Source organism: Portunus trituberculatus, chromosome 32, assembly GCF_017591435.1.
Source record: "Portunus trituberculatus isolate SZX2019 chromosome 32, ASM1759143v1, whole genome shotgun sequence".
NCBI lineage: Eukaryota > Metazoa > Arthropoda > Malacostraca > Decapoda > Portunidae > Portunus > Portunus trituberculatus.
Window position 1 is genome coordinate 4174012 of NC_059286.1, and position 19005 is coordinate 4193016.

Consider the following 19005-nt stretch of genomic DNA (forward strand, 5'->3'; position numbering starts at 1 on the left):
AGCCTGCCTGCACCATCTGTCTGTCTGTATGCATGTCTGTATGTCTGTCTGTCTGTCTGTGTGTCCATGTCTGTCTGTGAGTATGTTTCCTTTGCCTGTGTCTAGTTTGTTTTTCCTTCTCTTCGCCTCTGTCTGTCTGTCTGTCTGTCTGTCTGTCTGTCTGTCTGTCTGTCTGTCTGTCTGTCTGTCTGTCTGTCTGTCTGTCTGTCTGTCTGTCTGTCTCTCTCTCTCTCTCTCTCTCTCTCTCTCTCTCTTCTTGTCTGGCTTGCTTTATCCTACATCTCTCTCTCTCTCTCTCTCTCTCTCTCTCTCTCTCTCTCTCTCTCTCTCTCTCTCTCTCTATCTATCTATCTCTAACACAGTCTGCCTTTCCTGTCTGGTTTGCTTTATCCTACATGCTCCTTCTCTCTCTCTCTCTCTCTCTCTCCTCCCTCCAACCCCTCCTCTCTCTCTCTCTCTCTCTCTCTCTCTCTCTCTCTCTGGTAATGAGCCTAAGCCTCTACCTATACCTCCCCTCATTACCAAACATTTGTACCGTCAACACCCATCACCCCCCCCTCCCATATATTACTTAATCCTCTGACTCGTCCCCACTTCTCCCCTTCCTTGTCCTGCCTCTCTCTCCCCCGCCCCCTCCTCGCACTCAGCCGCCCGCCGTTCCCCCCCTAAGCTTCGTCCTAACGCGGGGGTCGGTCGCACTCTCCTCACACTGTCTCGTGGCGGCGTCCAGAGGCGTGTTGGCCGCGGTTTGGAAAAAAATAGTCAGCGTTTGTGAGTTTACGAGTTTTGGTGCAGTGATGGAGAGGTGCGAGTGAAGGATGTGTGTGTGTGTGTGTGTGTGTGTGTGTGTGTGTGTGTGTGTGTGTGTGTGTGTGTGTGTGTGTGTGTGTGTGTGTGTGTGTGTGTTCAGTGGTTGCCTGTGGAGTGTTACGAGGTTTCACAAGGTTTCAGGATCAAATTACCTAATTCCTCCAGACTGAACATGCGCATATGGACTAAAATTAGCGTGTGGTTGCAGGTCATCCCGCCAACACGAGCATAAAGCACCATACTCGTGCGATGCTGAAGACAAAAGAACACCAACAAAGCCAACAGTTCAATAAGACTAATAACATATGTGGAAACGCTTCATCTTGTTAGAATACCACGAAAAACACGGAACATGATATTTCTTTACGCAGAAACGCCTGATGAGAACACGGCCGGTGCTTCTGACGGCGGCAGGAGAAGCCCTAGGGATGTGTGCGAAGCTGAGAGGTCCTCGAGGCACGCTACTGACTGGGTTATGGTGAGTACAGTATTATTGTTGTTGTTATTATTATTATTATTATTATTATTATTATTATTAGTAGTAGTAGTAGTGGTGGTAGTAGTAGTAGTAGTAGTAGTAGTAGTAGTAGTAGTAGTAGTAGTAGTAAAAGTAGTAGTACTAACAGTAGTAGTAGTAGTAGTAGTAGTAGTAGTAGTAGTAGTAGTAGTAGTAGTAGTAGTAGTAGCAGCAGCAGCAGTAGTAGTAGTAGTAGTAGCAGCAGCAGCAGTAGTAGTAGTAGTAGTAGTAGCAGTAGTAGTAGTAGTAGTAGTAGTAGCAGCAGCAGTAATAGTAGTAGTAGTAGTAGTAGTAGTAGTAGTAGCAGCAGTAGTAAGTAGCAGTAGTAGTAGCAGTAGTAGTAGTACTAGTAACAATAACAAGAATAAGAAAAGTCTTACAGTAAGGGAATAGTATTGGTAATAGTTGTCACAGCGGTACTAGCGGTGGTTATTGTGGTGGTAATGGAGGTTATTGTGGCGGTGATTGTCATGTCCAACGCGCGGTCTCAGGAGTTTGTTTCCTGTGATGAATGACGCGAGAATTGGTGGTGGTGGTGGTGGTGGTGAGGAGGGAGAAGGGCGGTGGCGGAGGAGGAGGCGGCGGTGGTAGTGGTGGAGGTGGTGGTGGCGGCTGCGATCGCGGTGACTGTTTCCAAGGGCCACGCCACGCCACCACCACCATCACCGCCAGACACAGACACAGACACACACACACACACACACACACACACACACACACACACACACACACACACACAGATGTCGCCCTGTTGCCCTTCACTGTCAAAGTCTTTCTCTTACACATTCTCTGAAGCGTCAAGTTTCGAAATTGAAATAAAACTTGACTTTGCACACTTGCTACACTTGCTTGCATTGAAAAAAGAAAAAAAGTGAAAGGAGCATATACGTCAAATGAAATAGCTTGCTATAATAGAAAGCCGAGCTCAACTAAAAATCGAATAGGCAAATATCAATTTATGAGTGATTAAGTCCATTGAGTTCGTTTTTTTATCTTGTCAACTGGGAAATATTGAATCTAAGATATAATTGATGGTTAGACAATGAAAATATACTCAAAAACTTTTACCTATTAAGAAAAAGATGTGCAGATTATACATACGCATTTTCGTGCTAATAAATACTGAATATAAAAAGAAATACACATCTGACTTCATACAATAGAAAATTTAAGAAAAAATGGCCGTAAAAAAAAAAAAAAGGCAAATATATTTTAAGCCCAAACCAACACAATTTCTTGTTAAAAAAAAAAAAAAAAAATCGTGATGCTTACTCTACTTCCTACATCTTAGGGAAGTGGTGGCGTAGTGGATAAGGTGGTGAGCGTGGGATCAGGCAGGCGTCCACGTGTAAGTTCGAATCCCACCATGTATCGCCTTGAAACTTTGCCCTTTGTCGAGTGTTCATGTCAGCATGATACCCAGGTTACACCAAAGATGCGCTTGGGTGGTGATATTAGCCCTAATATGGGTACCACTATAAATAAAATTGCCTGCGCCACTAATGGGCGGAAGCTGAACAGCGCTTCCCATATATTCTTCAAGTACACCTACAGGCGCTATAGGCCATAACATTAAAAACAACTCTGAAGACTATCACGAGCAAAAGAAAAAAAGAAAAAGGCAGAAAATATAAAATGACAAGACAATTCGTATACAGTAGAAACAAATAGAAAATCAAAGACGTACAAAATATCAATCTACAACCAAACACAACCTTTGTCTTTCTAGCAAATAAAAAAGGTAAAGGAAAAAGAAAAGAGTGATGCTTACCTTTGCACCTTTGAAGACTGTCCCCTGCAAAAACACCATCAGCCCCGCCAGCCAGCCAGGTCAGACACACGCCAGACGCAGCACTCGGCCACTCACTGCTAAAAGGGCCTTGTAGATAACCACTTTGTAGCTGCGAACCTCCAGCGCGCACCCTGTACCAACACAACACTTCTTAGAACCACTCTTGCTTTCGCTTGCATTCCTCCCAGACACTTTTTATGTACACTCACTGCCAAAAGTCTGTTCACGTGTAGTATTTTTTTTTTCACTAAATTTAATCCTTCAGTAGCATGACGTGTTTCCATATTCATTCTGGTTACTATTTGGTGTTTTTTGCTGCTTCAGAATCTTATAGGGGATTAAGATAGTGAAAACTGTGATCATTAATATTCTGACCTCCATATACCTTTCCTAATGTCAATAAAAGGGTCTAATGGTGGAAAAATCTAAAGGTAAAATTGTGTCCCAGTACTGAAGGGGTTAAGCGATTTTTTTTTCTATCGTGAGCCATCTTATGTGTTAGTAATCAACCTAGAAAAACATGATTCTAAGGAGCGCAGAGTTACTTGAAATCGAAGGAAAGGTTAAACAGTAAAAATGAAGGTGGCAGGTTACAGGACTTTCGAGCGCGACCATACAGGTGTTTCGAATTATTAACTCCTTCAGTACCATGACGCATTTTCACATTCATTCTGCTTACTATTTGGTGATTTTATACAGCTTCAGAAACTCACGTGGGGGATTAAAATATTGAAGATTCTGACCTAATCTTTTGACTTCCATAGACCCCTTTCTAATGTGAATAAAATCGTCTAATCATACCCAAACTCATGGTGAAAATGCTTCCCAGCACTGAAGGGGTTAAGTTTTAATGATGGATATATTAGTCGAAATCACAGGTAGATCCCAGGGAAGAATTTTACGTTGTTATATTCGCTGTGGTTGATTTTTCTTCTTTTTTCATGTCATTTTTCGAGGGAGAAGTTCTGAAAGCTTTAGCGTGTAAGCTTGAAAGAGAGCACACTACACTGACCTTGGAGCTGCCCCCCCTCTCCTTCTCCCCACCACCCACCCACTCTCTCTCTCTCTCTCTCTCTCTCTGGTCATCTGCATCATATATCCAGCCTCTCTCATTTATCATTACTCTTACTATTCCACTTACGTCCTTTTCTTCTCCTTCTTCTTGGTCCTCTACATGGGATTCATCTCGTTAAACTTCAATGCTCTATTATTCCTCGTTACATCACTAAACTTCCTCTCTTAACTCTACCTCTCTCTTGTAACCCTTTCTCACTGCATCGTTAAAAGTCCCTCTCTTAGCTTTGCCATCTTACCCAACGTCTTCTTACATCACTATAATCTTTCTACTCTAAAATGCCTCCTGGATTTAAAACATATTGTAGTCTACTGACACCGTAATTGATTTATTAATATGAATAATACTTGTTTTCTGTTGATCAACGCACTTATTACAAGGATAGCTCACGGTTTTCCTCAAGATCTGACAACCACGCATTCCCTGCGACACCATTCAAACCGAGACCCGGACTATAAAACTCTTAACTTCACCTCGAGCAAAATTTCCTCACCACATCACAAATTCACTGTCTTAACTTACATTTCCCCGTAGGCTACCTTTCCTGACCACATCCCTGCTACTCCTGGCGCTGACTAAAGGAGGTGAAGGCGCTAGTGTAAGCACATCAACGGAGCTCCCGCCTCAAACCCCGTGTCAGGTGCTTCTTGACGCTGCATGCAGAGGTCTGGGCTACGAGGAGACGCCGCTGCCTGAATCCTTACACCACAAGTTACCTAATCATGCATCCGAGGAGCTTCTATCCTTCCTACCTCTTCTACAGGTGAGATGACGAAAGGAAGGGAAATTAAGTGAAGGGAGTAAAAGCAGGATTAAATTGAGGGGTAAGGAGAGAAAAGAAGTCAAGGGAAAGGAGATTAGTAAAAGAACGACTGAAAAGAATAGTAAAGAAAAAAAGGAAGGTAAGAATGTTGAGTGAGAATATTGGTATGAAAAAGAAATGTTTAAAAAAGAGGGATGGGAAGAAGGGTGACAATGAGAATAGAGAGGGAAGAGTGAGAAAGTAAGTAAATAAACGAAATATGAAAAGATTGACAAAGGGAGAAGAAAACACTGAATGAGAGAAGAACATAGAGGAAAGTAAATAAAAAAGAATAAAAGGAGGGATGGAAAAAAGCTGGAAAAACGAAGGGAATTAGTGAAAGAGAGTAGTAAGAATATACAAAGAACAGAAAAGAAGTAAAACGAAGATAGAATAAAGGGTAAATAAAAATAAAAAATAAGGGTGTTACAAAATAATCCACGAGTAAAATGAAGTAAGGGAAATAAAAAGCAAAATTTGAAAATGAAATAAAAAAAGGATGAATATGTCAGAGAGAGAGAGAGAGAGAGAGAGAGAGAGAGAGAGAGAGAGAGAGAGAGAGAGAGAGAGAGAGAGAGAGAGAGAGAGAGAGAGAGAGAGAGAGAGAGAGAGAGAAAGATAGAGAGAGAGAGAGATCAGATACACACAAACAAAATAAACTGAAAGAGAAACAAAGGATAGAGAGTGAACAACATGGAAGAAGAACAGAGAATAGAGAAAGAGGAAGGGAGGCAGGAGAGTGAGAGAAGGACAGGAGAATATAAGAGAGGGAGAAGGGAGAGGAAGGGATGGAGGAGCAAAGAGGCTTGAAAGAAGAGATCGGATAGCAAGGTGAAGGGATGTGTCAAAGGAGAGGGAATAAAAAAAGAAAGGGAGATGAAAGCAGCAAGGAAAGGCAACCTAAGCAGGGAAACAGAGAAGCAAAGGGATGGAGAAGGAGAGATAAAAGAGAGACAGGGAGAGGCGAGGATGGGAAACCGGAGGAACTTACAAGAGGGGTACAAAATATGAAATAGACTAAAAAAGAGAAGAAAAAATAAAACATAATGAAAGATGATATTGTGAATGCTTGTGTGTGTGTGTGTGTGTGTGTGTGTGTGTGTGTGTGTGTGTGTGTGTGTGTGTGTGTGTACGTGTTTATGTGTGTGTGTACGTTTCAGGTTGGGTGTTCTGAGGGTCTAAGGGAGTTTCTGTGTGCACTCTACATGCCTGTGTGCACCAACTACGGGTTCCATCTGCCCCCATGCCGCTCACTGTGCAAGAAGGTAAGGCAACACCCACACACACACACACACACACACACACACACACACACACACACAAACCCGAGAGAGAGAGAGAGAGAGAGAGAGAGAGAGAGAGAGAGAGAGAGAGAGAGAGAGAGAGAGAGAGAGAGAGAGAGAGAGAGAGAGAGAGAGAGAGAGAGAGAGAGAGAGAGAGAGAGAGAGAGAGAGAGAGAGAGAGAGAGAGAGAGAGAGAGAGAGAGAGAGAGAGAGAGAGAGAGAGAGAGAGAGAGAGAGAGAGAGAGAGAGAGAGAGAGAGAGATTCACAGAAAGAGAAATGGTAACATGATGTTAATTTTCAAAGCCTTTGAGATGATGCACGCACGCACACACACACACACACACACACACACACACACACACACACACACACACACACACACACACACACACACACACACACACACACACACACAACAGCGGATGCACGTAACTCCATTATTCTAAATTAAGTAAATACATCAATACACATATAAATGAACTATGTCTACATAAAACTAATTTTCATAAACTGTATTGCCAACAGAAAATTTTACATACGCACGTAAGTACATACATACATACACTCGTACATACACTGTCAGGGAAAGTACACATACACACACACAGTTAAAACGAATCCAGACTACTACTACTACTACTACTACTACTACTACTACTACTACTACTACTACTACTACTACTACTACTACTACTACTACTACTACTACTACTTTTACTATTACTACTGCTACCACCACACCACTACCAACACCACCACTACACCACACCACCACCACCACCTGCACCTGCACCACCACCACCACCACCACCACCACCACCACCACCACCACCACCACCACCACCACCACCACCACCACCACCACCACCACCACCACCACCACCACCACCACCACCACCACCACTGCCACCACCACCACCACCACCACCACCACCACCACCACCACCACCACTCACCACCACCACCACCACCACCACCACCACCACCACCACCACCACCACCACCACCACTGCTACCACCACCACCACCACCACTACCACCACTGCACCACCACCACCACCACCACCACCACCACCACCACCACCACCACCACCACCACCACTGCCACCACTACCACCACCACCACCACTACCACCACCACCACTACCACTGCTACTGCTGTGGACTGCTACCACAACCACTACTACCACTTTTACTACTACACCACCACTACTACCACCACCACTACCTGCACCACCACTACCACCACTACTGCTACTGCTGCTACTGCACTACCACTACTACTACCACTACTACTACTACTACTACTACCACTACTACTACTACCACCACCACATCACTACTACTATTACAACTACTACCATCACCACCACCACTATAACTATTGCTACTACTACTACTACTACTACTACTACTACTACTACATCAGCAACAACAACAACAACAATCCCCCACACACACACACACACACACACACACACACAAGCAGATGGCAAAAACACACACACACACATTACAGTCATAATTTAATTTGTTTGATGAGAATTTGCACTAATGATGGTGAACCAACATCGTGTTTACCTTCTGTAGGCGCTTTTCTCTCCCATTTTTCCCTCCTTTTCCTTCACTTTTCCTCCCTCCTGCCTCACTTCCCTCGCTTCTCCTCCCCTCCTTCATTTATCTTCCTCTTCTCCTTTACTCTCTAATCTTCCTGCCTTTCACTTTCACTCTCTTCTTCCTCCTTCCTTTACCTCACTCTTCTTTCTTATTTAATTTCTTCTTTCTCTCTTTCTCTCTCTCATCCTTTTATGCCAATCCATTTACTACTCTTCTTTCCTCTTTGCTATCCACTTCCCTTAATTCCTTCTTGCAATTCTCTCTCTCTCTCTCTCTCTCTCTCTCTCTCTCTCTCTCTCTAAATCTCTCCTTTCAGTCTTTCTCTCTGCTTTCTCTTCCCTTTCTCTCCCTTTCTTTCTCTTATTTTATTTTATTTTTTCTTAATGTCTTGTTCACTTCCTCTTCTTTCTCCCTTCTCCCCTTCCACGTTCACTCTCACTTTCTTGCCTCTACTTTCTCCTCTTCGTCCTTTCTCTTTAAATCCCTCTTTCATTTCTTCCAGTTCTTATATTCTTTAGTTTTTTTTCTTTTCTTCCGTAAACTTATTTTCAGCTTTTTTTGAAGTTATTATTCTCTCTCTCTCTCTCTCTCTCTCTCTCTCTCTCTCTCTCTCTCTCTCTCTCTCTCTCTCTCTCTCTCTCTCTCTCTCTCTCTCTCTCTCTTTTCTCACCTTTTTACTGATTATTTCTCTTTTCTATAATTTTTCTGTCTGTCTGTCTGTCTGTCTGCCTGTCGGTCGGTCGGTTTGTCTGTCGGTCTGTGTGTGTTTGTTTGTCTGTCTGTCTGATTGTCTGTGTCTGTCTTTCTGGCTGGCTGTGTCTGTCTATTATTTGTTTAATTGCGTATTTTTTCTGTCTGTCTGTGTCTGTCTGTCTGTCTGTCTCTCTCTCTCTCTCTCTCTCTCTCTCTCTCTCTCTCTCTCTCTCTCTCTCTCTCTCTCTCTCTCTCTCTCTCTCAAAAATAACTTTCCGATATTTACAAAGAGCACACGGCCAATTATTCAACAATGGGACTGCAAATGTTGATGAATGATTATGGAAATGTCCCAAGTTTTATTCACTTTATTCATTGGCATTGTCCATTATATTGTTTCCTTTCACTCCGGCAACACGCGGCATTCTTTTGTAGGGAGGTGTGGCGTGTGCTTGTTTTATCGCTGGCTTGTCCGTCTGTCTGTCCGTCCGTCCATCTGTCTCTCCTTGCTTATGCTTGCTTGTCTGTGTCTTTTTGTTTAAGTGGTTGTCTATATACCTACTTATTTTCCGTCTTTGTTTGTCTCTCTGTTGGTGTGTCTGTCTCTCAGTGTATTTTTGTTTGTCTGTGTATGCCTGTCTCTTCTTTCTCGAGTCTACATGTCTGTCTGTCTTTCCCTCTATTTTCCTCTGCTTGTCTATCTTTTTTTTCGTCTGTCTGTGTCTGCCTGTCTTTTTTTTTCTGAGTGTCTATCTGCATGTCAGCCTCTCAGTCTATTTGTCAATCTACTTTTGCCTGTCATGGCTTCCTAGTACTGTACAGAGCCACAGAATCGCTGAATAACAAGACTCGCAACCCTTTAGGTCTTCAAGTTTTATTCCATACTCTTCTATGTATTATCACCCTATTAAACATTTTTCACTTGCTTTTAAAATCTCATCGCTTTCCATTCCACCTCTTTTCGATTCTTTTTACAGAATCGCTGAATAACAAGACTCACAACCCTTTAGGTCTTCAATTTTTATTCCATCCTTCTTCTATTATCAACCTATTAAACATTTTCATTCCCCTTCACTTGCTTTTAAAATCTCATCGCCTCAACTATCCAACTCCAGCTCTTTTCAATTCTTTTTACACGGAGTTCCTTTTCTGTCCTCCTTTTGTACCCATCTTTCACTTGGCTCCTCATTTAATTACCCTTCCCTCCCCGGCCAGGCGCGGGAGGGGTGTGCGGAGGCGATGATGGTGCTGAGCCTCTCGTGGCCGTCAAAGTTCGACTGCACCAGATTCCCTGAACACCACGAGCTGATGTGTGTCACCACCCTGAACCAAAGTACGTGTGTGTGTGTGTGTGTGTGTGTGTGTGTGTGTGTGTGTGTGTGTGTGTGTGTTATGCACTATACTCTAATGTAAAATAAAATGTCAAAATAAACTAGTAATACCTCCTTTCTATTCTCAGGTAGTTTTGGAAGCATTCCCACCACAACCACCACCACCACCACCGCCGCCCCTGTTTTCCTCCCCTTTCCCTTCCTCCCCAGAGCCATCCTTCCCCTCCCACCACAGTATTCTGCTAACACCCTGCACCTCCAATGCCGACTGTGTATTTGAGGTAAGTAGTAGTAGTAGTAGTAGTAGTAGTAGTAGTAGTAGTAGTAGTAGTAGTAGTAGTAGTAGTAGTAGTAGTAGTAGTAGTAGTAGTAGTAGTAGTAGTAGTAGCAGCAGCAGCAATAGTAGTAGTAGCGTTAGTGGTTGTGGTCTGAATTCCCTTTTTATTACAGAGGGCTGTGTGTCGCGGAGGTGAGTGTGTGTGTGAATATCCAAGAACGTGGGGACCAACGGGCTGTGAATATACTCAGGTAAGTCCCCCTCCACTCCCTCATATCTCTCTCTCTCTCTCTCTCTCTCTCTCTGCTCTTCCTTTCTTATCCCTCGTAATTCTCTCCCCTCTTCCCTTTCCCTGACTTAAACACCTTAATCTATGCTTCTCTATCTCTATATTCGCCACTTAATTAACAGGCTCCAGTCTCATCTTTACCTGTTCTGTGATTTATCAGGTTCTTCCTCCTACTCCTTCCTTTGTTCATCTCTGCCTCCTTTCTTCTACTTTTCCCTCTGGCTTCCTTCCTTCTCATGTAACTTATATTCTCTTTTCAAATCCTTTCTCTATATGTCTCTATTTCCAACCTCTTTTCTTTATACTCCATACATCCTTGCTCCTGTTTCCTTTCATGCTCTGTTTCTTCTCTCTCTCACGTCTCTCCTCACCTCCTCTTGGCATATCCCCTCCTTCCTCAGCCTGTCTTCTTCTTGCTCCTCCTCTTTCGTCACCCTTCGTTTTCTCTTTCAGATCTTGGGCGGCCAATGTACATCTGATAGCCAGTGCTCCTCTGTTACACTCCATTCTGTATGCAACAATTCTGTGTGTACCTGCGTGCCTCCCCTCACGAGTTACCTGAACCAAGCATGCATCCACGGTAAGTCTTAAGTATTAGTTCCACACTCACACTTTTTCCTTTGCTAGCTACCCAACAGAAACATTTCATCAGTGGTCAGTTTGCATATTCAACTTCAACCGATGCTTTTGGTTTGAAGAGTATCAAAAGAGGTACTGGTAAGGCTAAAGGGCCAATTTTTCAGTCTTTTTTGTAAGCTATCCAACACTCTTCATATTGGTAAGCTCCGGAACAAATAGGATACTATGATACTGGCCTTTAACCTCTTCAGTACCAGGAGGCGTTTTCATATTTATTCTGCTTACTATTTGACGGTTTTATACAGCTTCTGATACTCATGTGGGGATTAAAACAGTGAAGACTCTGGCCATTAATCTTCTGACTTCTATAGATCCTTCCCAATTTAAATAAAATCATCCAATCTTACCCAAAACTCAAGATAAAAAAAAAAATGCGTAGCAGTACTGAAGGGGTTAATCAGTACCATATTTTAACCACTTCATTGCAATTCTTTAATCACTGACCACTCTGGGATATCTTTTCTTGTTTTACAGTTACCTTCAAACGTGGGATGGATTAAAAATAGCCAAATCAGTTTTTCTTTCTTTCTTGCAGACGTTTATAAAGATTCTATGCATTGCTTTTAGCGGTGTGAATTGTTGCATATCACAATGAAAGGACCAAAACACTTCTGCCTAACCCCCGACTACTTTAAAAACCGGCTCTAGTTGGAGTGACACGCTTCTAAGGGTTTTTCTTATACTGCTAATGACATATCAGTAAGATTTCTATATAAGTAACAGGAGAAACACTCTTGAAAATCCTGCTAATCATCTTTGTGGCCTCTGTGAATAGCGGTGAGAGAGCAAAGACTTTTCAGAATACAAGCATAAAATCTCCTTGTGCTAATTTATCTTTCCTATCTGTGTTTTACCGGTGTATATCTAACTCCAGTGTTGTGTGTCTGAGTATATTCTTGACCCTAGTGATGCGTTTTGAGCCTATTACCGACTCTATAGTGTTGCGCTTCTTAATGCATATCTGACTAGTGTTGCGTTTGTGGGGTGTGTTTCTGACCCTAGTGTTGCTTTCCTGGACGTATTTTTGACTCTATAATGTTGCGCTTCTTAATGCATATCTGACTCTATAGTGTTGAGTTTCTGAGTGTCTTTCTAACCCTAGTGTTGCTTTTCTAGGCGTATTCTTAACTCTAAAGTATCGCCGTTCTTAATGCATATCTGACTAATGTTGCTCCTCTGGGTGTGTTTCTTACCCTAGTGTTGCTTTTTCTAGGCGTATTCCTGATTCTATAGTGTTGTGCCTCTGAGTGTATACCTGACTCTAGTGTTGCGTCTCTGGGTGTATTTCTGAGTCTGGTGTAATGTTTCTCAGTGCATATCTGATAAACGTTGCGTTTCTGAGTGTATATCTGACTCTAGTGTTGCCTTTTGGTATTTCTGACTTTGGTGTTGCGTTTCAGAATACAAGCCGATTTACTTTCCAGCACTTTCCTATTCTTGTTTCCTTGTATGTCTGACTGTGGTGTTGCGTCTCCCAGCCAGCGGCATCGGGGACATGTGCTATAATGACGCCCAGTGCCGCGCTCTCAACAAGTTCAGCTTCTGTCGTCTATCAGTGGCAGAGGTGGTGGGCGTGTGCGCATGTGACCCCGACCAGTTCATTGACTCAAGAGGATATTGTGTGCCGCGCCTCGGTGAGTCTAGACAAGTTCAGATCAGTAAAGATTTTTTTTTTCTGTTGTGCTGCGCCTCGGTAAATTTAGACAAGCTCAGATGTATTGTGTGTCGCGTCTTGGTAAGTTTGGACAAGTTCAAATCAGTATAGTTTTTATTTTATTGTGTATTGTGCCTCGGTAAGTTCATATCAGTATTTTTTTTTTTGTATTATGACCTGCGCCTCGGTAAGTTTAAAGTAGTTCACACTGTTACAGATTTCTTTTCCTCTTTCTCATCTTTGTTGTTCTAATGAATGCAAGTTAGTTCTTCGTTCATTATTGTTCATTATACCTAATTTGTTTTCATCATCCTTGCTGTTCTTTTACTTATTGTTCAGGTTAGGTTAGATTAGGTTAGGTTAGGTTAGGTTAGGTTATGTTCTTTCGTTCATATTTGTTCTTTATACCGTTTTTCTTTATTTGTTCTTGAACCGTTTTTATTCCATGTTCTCTTTTTCTTCTTTCTCATCTCCTCTTCTTTCTCCTATAGATGTTTTAATAAATCGTACTCATCCCCCTTCCTTCCTCCCTTCTCATCATCTATCTTTCGTATCTGATAATTTCTCTTCTATTCGATTTTTCCCTTCTTCTCTTCCTTTCCTTCTTCTCCTCTTCTTCCTCCTCTTCCTCTTCCTCCTCTCATAACGCTTCACTCTCCTCTATTTTCGGTCTTTTCTATCGTCTATCTTTCCCATCTGATCATTTCTTTTTCATGTGGTATTTTCCTCCTTTCTCATCTCTTTTCATTATCTCTCTTAATCATTATCTACCTTTACGTGTCTTCCCATTTTTCCCGTTTCCTTGTCTCATCTCTTTCATCTTTTGCTTTTTCCATCTTTTACTTTTCCCGTCTTCACTCTGTTCTTCCCTTCATGTTTCTCCTTTCCGTCTTCACTCTAATCTTCTTCTCATCACTCTAGTTGTCATTATTATTTCATTATTCATTAGTAACTCCTCCTTGAAAGACGTAAACAGTTCATAAATTCACGCCGCTCCTCTTGCTTACAAACAGCGTCCTTTGGGTTGTTTTTAGCTTCTTCTCCTGATTTTTAGGGCCTAACTTAGCTCCCTGCACGTAAAAGTTAGCCTTATCTCCCTATATGTTGCTCCCTATCACTTAGTTTCTGACGTATTTACCTTTTTGTAGTTCGTAAGTTATTTGCTAGCATGTGAAAAGTTAAGACTATTTCTACAGGCTACTCCCAGTTACTTGTATTTTGATTTCTGTGTTAAGTCTTATTTCTTATGTATTTACCGCTTCCTATGACGAATTGTTTCAAGATGGAGGTTTAAAGACATTTCTCCAAAGACAGATAATCCTTTCTGGTTTTTCCAGCAGTGACTGGCATCTCAGTGGTCCCTTTTGTTATAGTAAAATCTTGCAGCCCCTGGCCAATACTTCTCGTATATTTAAAAAAGACCAGAACAAGTAGTCTTACTGATTCTTTCACGTTTCACCCTCTGTCTGCATTCCCCAGGAGGGCGGTGCTACAAGGGGGACTGTCCCAGGCAGCTTGGCGCCGCCCTATGCCAGCGGGGGAGAGATGCGGTACTTAAGTGTTTTTGTCGCAAGAAGGCTGTGCAGAGGAGGGGCGTGTGTATCCCCCCGGCGTAACACACACACACACACACACACACACACACACACACACACACACACACACACACACACACACACACACACACACATACACACACACACACACACACACACACAGATAGTATACAGTGTTTACTCCAGGTGAGTATTTGACTTCTTATCTATTCTGCGTACGTAGAATGAGTAGAATATTAAAATTACGAATGAATAATCCTTTCCTTCATCGTGCCAGCCTCGCAATCACTTATTTTTTCCCTCCTTTGTAACAATTTTCAGCCTTAAACTGTTTAGTACCATCATTGCCATCCTGCCTAATAACTTTGCGATACGCGTTGGAGACTGTAATTCGTTCGCGTTCAATCCCTTCAAAGCAACACATATTATTGTTGTTTTTGTTTTCATTTCATGCGCATTTCTATCAAATATTCGTGGACCAGAAATGTGTGAATTCCTCTTTATCCTGCACATTAATCTTATTTTAATCCTTCACAGAACTCGTTTTAATTGCTGATTTTAATGCATCTCCTCAAAACATTATTAATGCAAATTTGCATGACATCTGTTTATGTTGTTGATTATAATGTAACTTCAGAGCAACAACTCGTATATGTATTGTTATTATTACTGTAAATCTCCAGAACATTTATATCAAAGCCCTCCATTAATGCATCTATGAGAAAAATCTAATATTTTTGCTTTCAATATTTTATCACCCATTCTTTCTACGATATTTGTGAATGTTTTTTGTTTTTCACTATTTTCCTGTGTGCTTTTCCAATCTTTTCACTACGTTCGTGTACATATATGGTCCTCGGTAGTATAGTGGTTAGTATCCCCGCCTGTCACGCGGGAGACCGGGGTTCGATTCCCCGCCGGGGAGATAAAGTTTTACCGTAGGGTGAATAATAGAATCTCCTTTCATCATTCCCTGTGAAAATTCCATGTCAGTTTTTTCTATACTGCATGGTACTTTTCCGAACTATTTTCCACGCCAGCGTAAGCTGGAGGGAGTGGTGGGTGGGGAAGAGCCTTGTCCTGTACTGTCCTGTCTCTCTTATCTGTAGCCAGTTAGAAGTAGTTACCAAACAGCCCCGAGAGGTCTGATGCTGTTTGGCTTTCCTTTGTATTTCTTTGTATATTTTCAATGCTTTTCGTTGTATTTATGTGTACGTATTTTCCCAACGTTTCTTCACCACCTATATTTGTTCATGTATTTTCAAGGTGCCACTTCAAGACGTCCACTTCCACCAACTTCTATGTCAGTTTCAAGGCTTCGCGCTTCGTCCTCACCCAAGCTTTCTTAATGGCGCAATACATGGAGGCGGAGACCAACACGCTATCTCGCCTGACACGGCCCCTTCTGTGCTCCCTCCAGTCACCTATATTTAGCTCACCTGGACACCACCTCGGAACAACAAACTAAATTAGCACCTGCAGTACTACACATCATTCATTATTAACAAGAGTGAACGTAAGGGCTTTTTTATATATATATTCGCTACTGTCTTGTAGTCTAGATTTTTCAATAAATATAAAGAAAAACACTGAACTTGGACTCTCAACCTCTGGCGCGCATTCTGAAACCCTTCTACGCCCTACTCAATTACTTTCAAAAGGCTTTAGTTGCCGTTACGCGCGTTCATAACCTTTTCCCTATATTTCTAAAGTTAGTCAAACCAGAATGACGTGCTACTTTGGAGATTAGCTCTGCCACTCCGCGCTGTTGCCACCTCAACTTCAAAAAGACCTGACCTAAAAAGAGACATCAGCGAGTGACCAGGGCGGATTCAAGTGTCAAGAGTGAGGCGGCAGAACAGCACAGCCTGTCCACGCTGCCAAGTGTAGCAGAAGATATACAGCATCATTTTTACATCTAATCGAAAACTGTTCCATAAGCCATGCAGTTGTATAAGAAATATTCTAGTTTTACGTAAATTAAAGCAAAGGATGAAAGTATACACGAGAGAGAGAGAGAGAGAGAGAGAGAGAGAGAGAGAGAGAGAGAGAGAGAGAGAGAGAGAGAGAGAGAGAGAGAGAGAGAGAGAGAGAAAATTTTACCATATGCATGTCGAGTGTAGACGTGACATCAATGCAGAAAAGGTGGAACCAACGCCCAAAGTGGCAAATTAGTCTGGTTTGATAATAGCGACACTTTAACAAATTTTTCACATTAACAGGAAGAACACTCGTGAGAACACAGGAAATTCTTTAAATGGCCTTTAATAATAATTGAGATGAGAGAGCAAAACGTTTCATAATATGGCCTTCGAACCTTGTGTGTGTGTGTGTGTGTGTGTGTGTGTGTGTGTGTGTGTGTGTGTGTGTGTGTGTAGTCTTAGTTTTTGTCATGAGAGAGAGAGAGAGAGAGAGAGAGAGAGAGAGAGAGAGAGAGAGAGAGAGAGAGAGAGAGAGAGAGAGAGAGAGAGAGAGAGAGAGGGGAGAAAGTTTGGCTTTAACTACATAAACACTTAGAGGAAATAGGAAAAAACAAGATAGATTAATGTAAAGGAGGAGGAGGAAGAGGAGGAGGAAGAGGAAGAGTAGGAAAAGGAGGAGGAGGAGGAGGAGGAGGAGGAGGAGGAGGAGGAGGAGGGAAGAGGGAGAGAAAAATGGAGAGAGGAACGGAAGGGAGGAGGAAGAGGATTGAGACGTGAGGAAGAGAGCCGGGGATGAGAGAGAGAGAGAGAGAGAGAGAGAGAGAGAGAGAGAGAGAGAGAGAGAGGAAGATACTACTAACCTATGTAAATATCCAATCTTGTCTTGCCGGGTTGCTGTGGGCTAACTTCCCTCCTCAGGATATTGCCTAAGGGAGAGTGCGGCTCCTCTTCCTTTCCTCCCTCCCTCCCTCCTCCCTCCCTCCCTCATTCCCTCATTCCCTTCCTCTCGAACATCTATATCCCCTCTGCGCCATCTCTCTCTTTCCGCGGCGCTATATGACCACCTTTTCAAGACGCCAAGATTCTAGTCAGTCAATCATCTCTCTCTCTCTCTCTCTCTCTCTCTCTCTCTCTCTCTCTCTCTCTCTCTCTCTCTCTTTTCATGTCGTCCTCTCTATTTCCTTCGTTCCTTCATCTTCAAACTCTATCTTTTCCCTCCGTTTTCTCTTCTATTTCTCTCAACAGTCGATTTGGTGAATTCTCTACAAACAACACAGTAAGGGACAACTGGTCTGCTGCTGCTATTTGTTCTTCCTCACCGTCTCTTTCTTTCCCTCAGTCCACTTCTCTTCTTTTTCATTTATCCTCAATCTCGTTCTAAAAATATCGGTCTCCTCTCCTACTCTTCTGTTATTTCTTGCTCTTTTTCTCCATTCTCTCAGTTTCAGTCCCATGGTTAATTTCCAGACCTATTAATTCTCTTCCTTTTCTCTGCTACGTACTTTAATTTATCATTCCTTCACTTTTCTCCTTTCTTTTTCCTTTTCCTTCCCATTATCATCGGTCTGTATTCCTTACCTCCTATTTTTTCCATTTATTTTGTCCTATTTCCTTTTCATATTTTTTCGCTGTGCTTTAGTCTTTCATTGCTTTTCTCTTATTGTATTCCCTTTCCATTCCATTAGTACTTTTTTCTTATCATTTTGTGCTCTTTTCTCCGCCTTTTTTTTTTTTATTCATATCTCTCAATTTTATTTTTTTTTCTGTTATTGTCCTGTTCCTTTTCCTTCTCATTCTTTTCATCTGCATCTTACATTCCTTATCTTTTATCTTTTATCAGCATCTCTTAATCTTACATTCCTCATCTTTCCCCTTATTGTTTTGTTTCTCTCCCTCCTCATTTTCCCTCATCTGCTTTCCTTAATCTTCTCTTCCTTATCCTTTTTCTTACTGTCCTTTTTCCTATCCTTCCCATTCTTATCCATCTCTCTCTCTCTCTTAATCTTCTATTCTCTGTATTTTCTCTTTTTGTCCTGTTTCCTTTCCTTTCATTACCATCTGTCTTCCTTAATCTTCTACCTCTTATCTTTCACCGTCACAATTCCTTCCCTTACATATCTACCTTGCTTCCTTTATCTTCTATTTCTTATCTATGTCATATTTACTTCCCTTTCTTCCTTTCTTCTCATTTACCTTCCATTCCTTTTCTTTCACCGTCATATTTCCTTCCCTTTTATATTAATCTTCCCTCTTTTATCTTTTGTTCCTTATCATATAGTCATATTTACTTTTTTTTTCTTTCCTTCCTATCTACTTTCTATTCATTTTCTTTTTACCTTCGTATTTTCCTCCTTATCCATCTGCCTCCTCTAATCTTCGTTCCATTTCCATCACCGCCCTATTCCTCCTTCATTCCCTCGACATCCTATTCACTGTTCCATCCTCGTCCCTCTTCCGTCTCTCTCTCTCCGCTCCGTGACGTGTAGTGATGATCTTCATTAATGGACTATGTAATTATCAGGTCATTGGCGCAGCTATTTCGCGGTCGTCAGCTCTGTCGCGATGATAATGACTCCCTCGTGTTAAATCATTGGGTTAATTAACATACCCTTCCACTCCCTCCCTTTTTAACCCCTTCCTACCCTCCACCAAAGTGCACTCTCCCTCCCCTGCCTCTGTCACTCCTTTCACATTACCATGGTTTAATTCTATCATTTGTTTTTCCCTCCGTCTCTTTTTTATTTGTC

General features: G+C 42.1%; 1 protein-coding gene and 1 non-coding gene across 2 annotated transcripts; both read left to right on the forward strand.

Annotated features, from left to right (window-relative positions):
• Nucleotides 1-624: 624 nt before the first annotated feature.
• Nucleotides 625-15922, forward strand: LOC123511898. Its single transcript, XM_045267970.1, is given in 12 exon segments — nucleotides 625-771; nucleotides 1182-1288; nucleotides 4729-4957; nucleotides 6157-6261; nucleotides 9806-9923; nucleotides 10050-10063; nucleotides 10065-10202; nucleotides 10372-10449; nucleotides 10941-11067; nucleotides 12605-12760; nucleotides 14260-14522; nucleotides 15603-15922. Coding segments are annotated over 10 exon segments (1200 nt in total). The 5' UTR covers nucleotides 625-771; nucleotides 1182-1190; the 3' UTR covers nucleotides 14397-14522; nucleotides 15603-15922.
• Nucleotides 15190-15261, forward strand: Trnad-guc. Its single transcript has one exon. It is a non-coding gene; the product is annotated as a tRNA-Asp (tRNA).
• Nucleotides 15923-19005: the final 3083 nt, after the last annotated feature.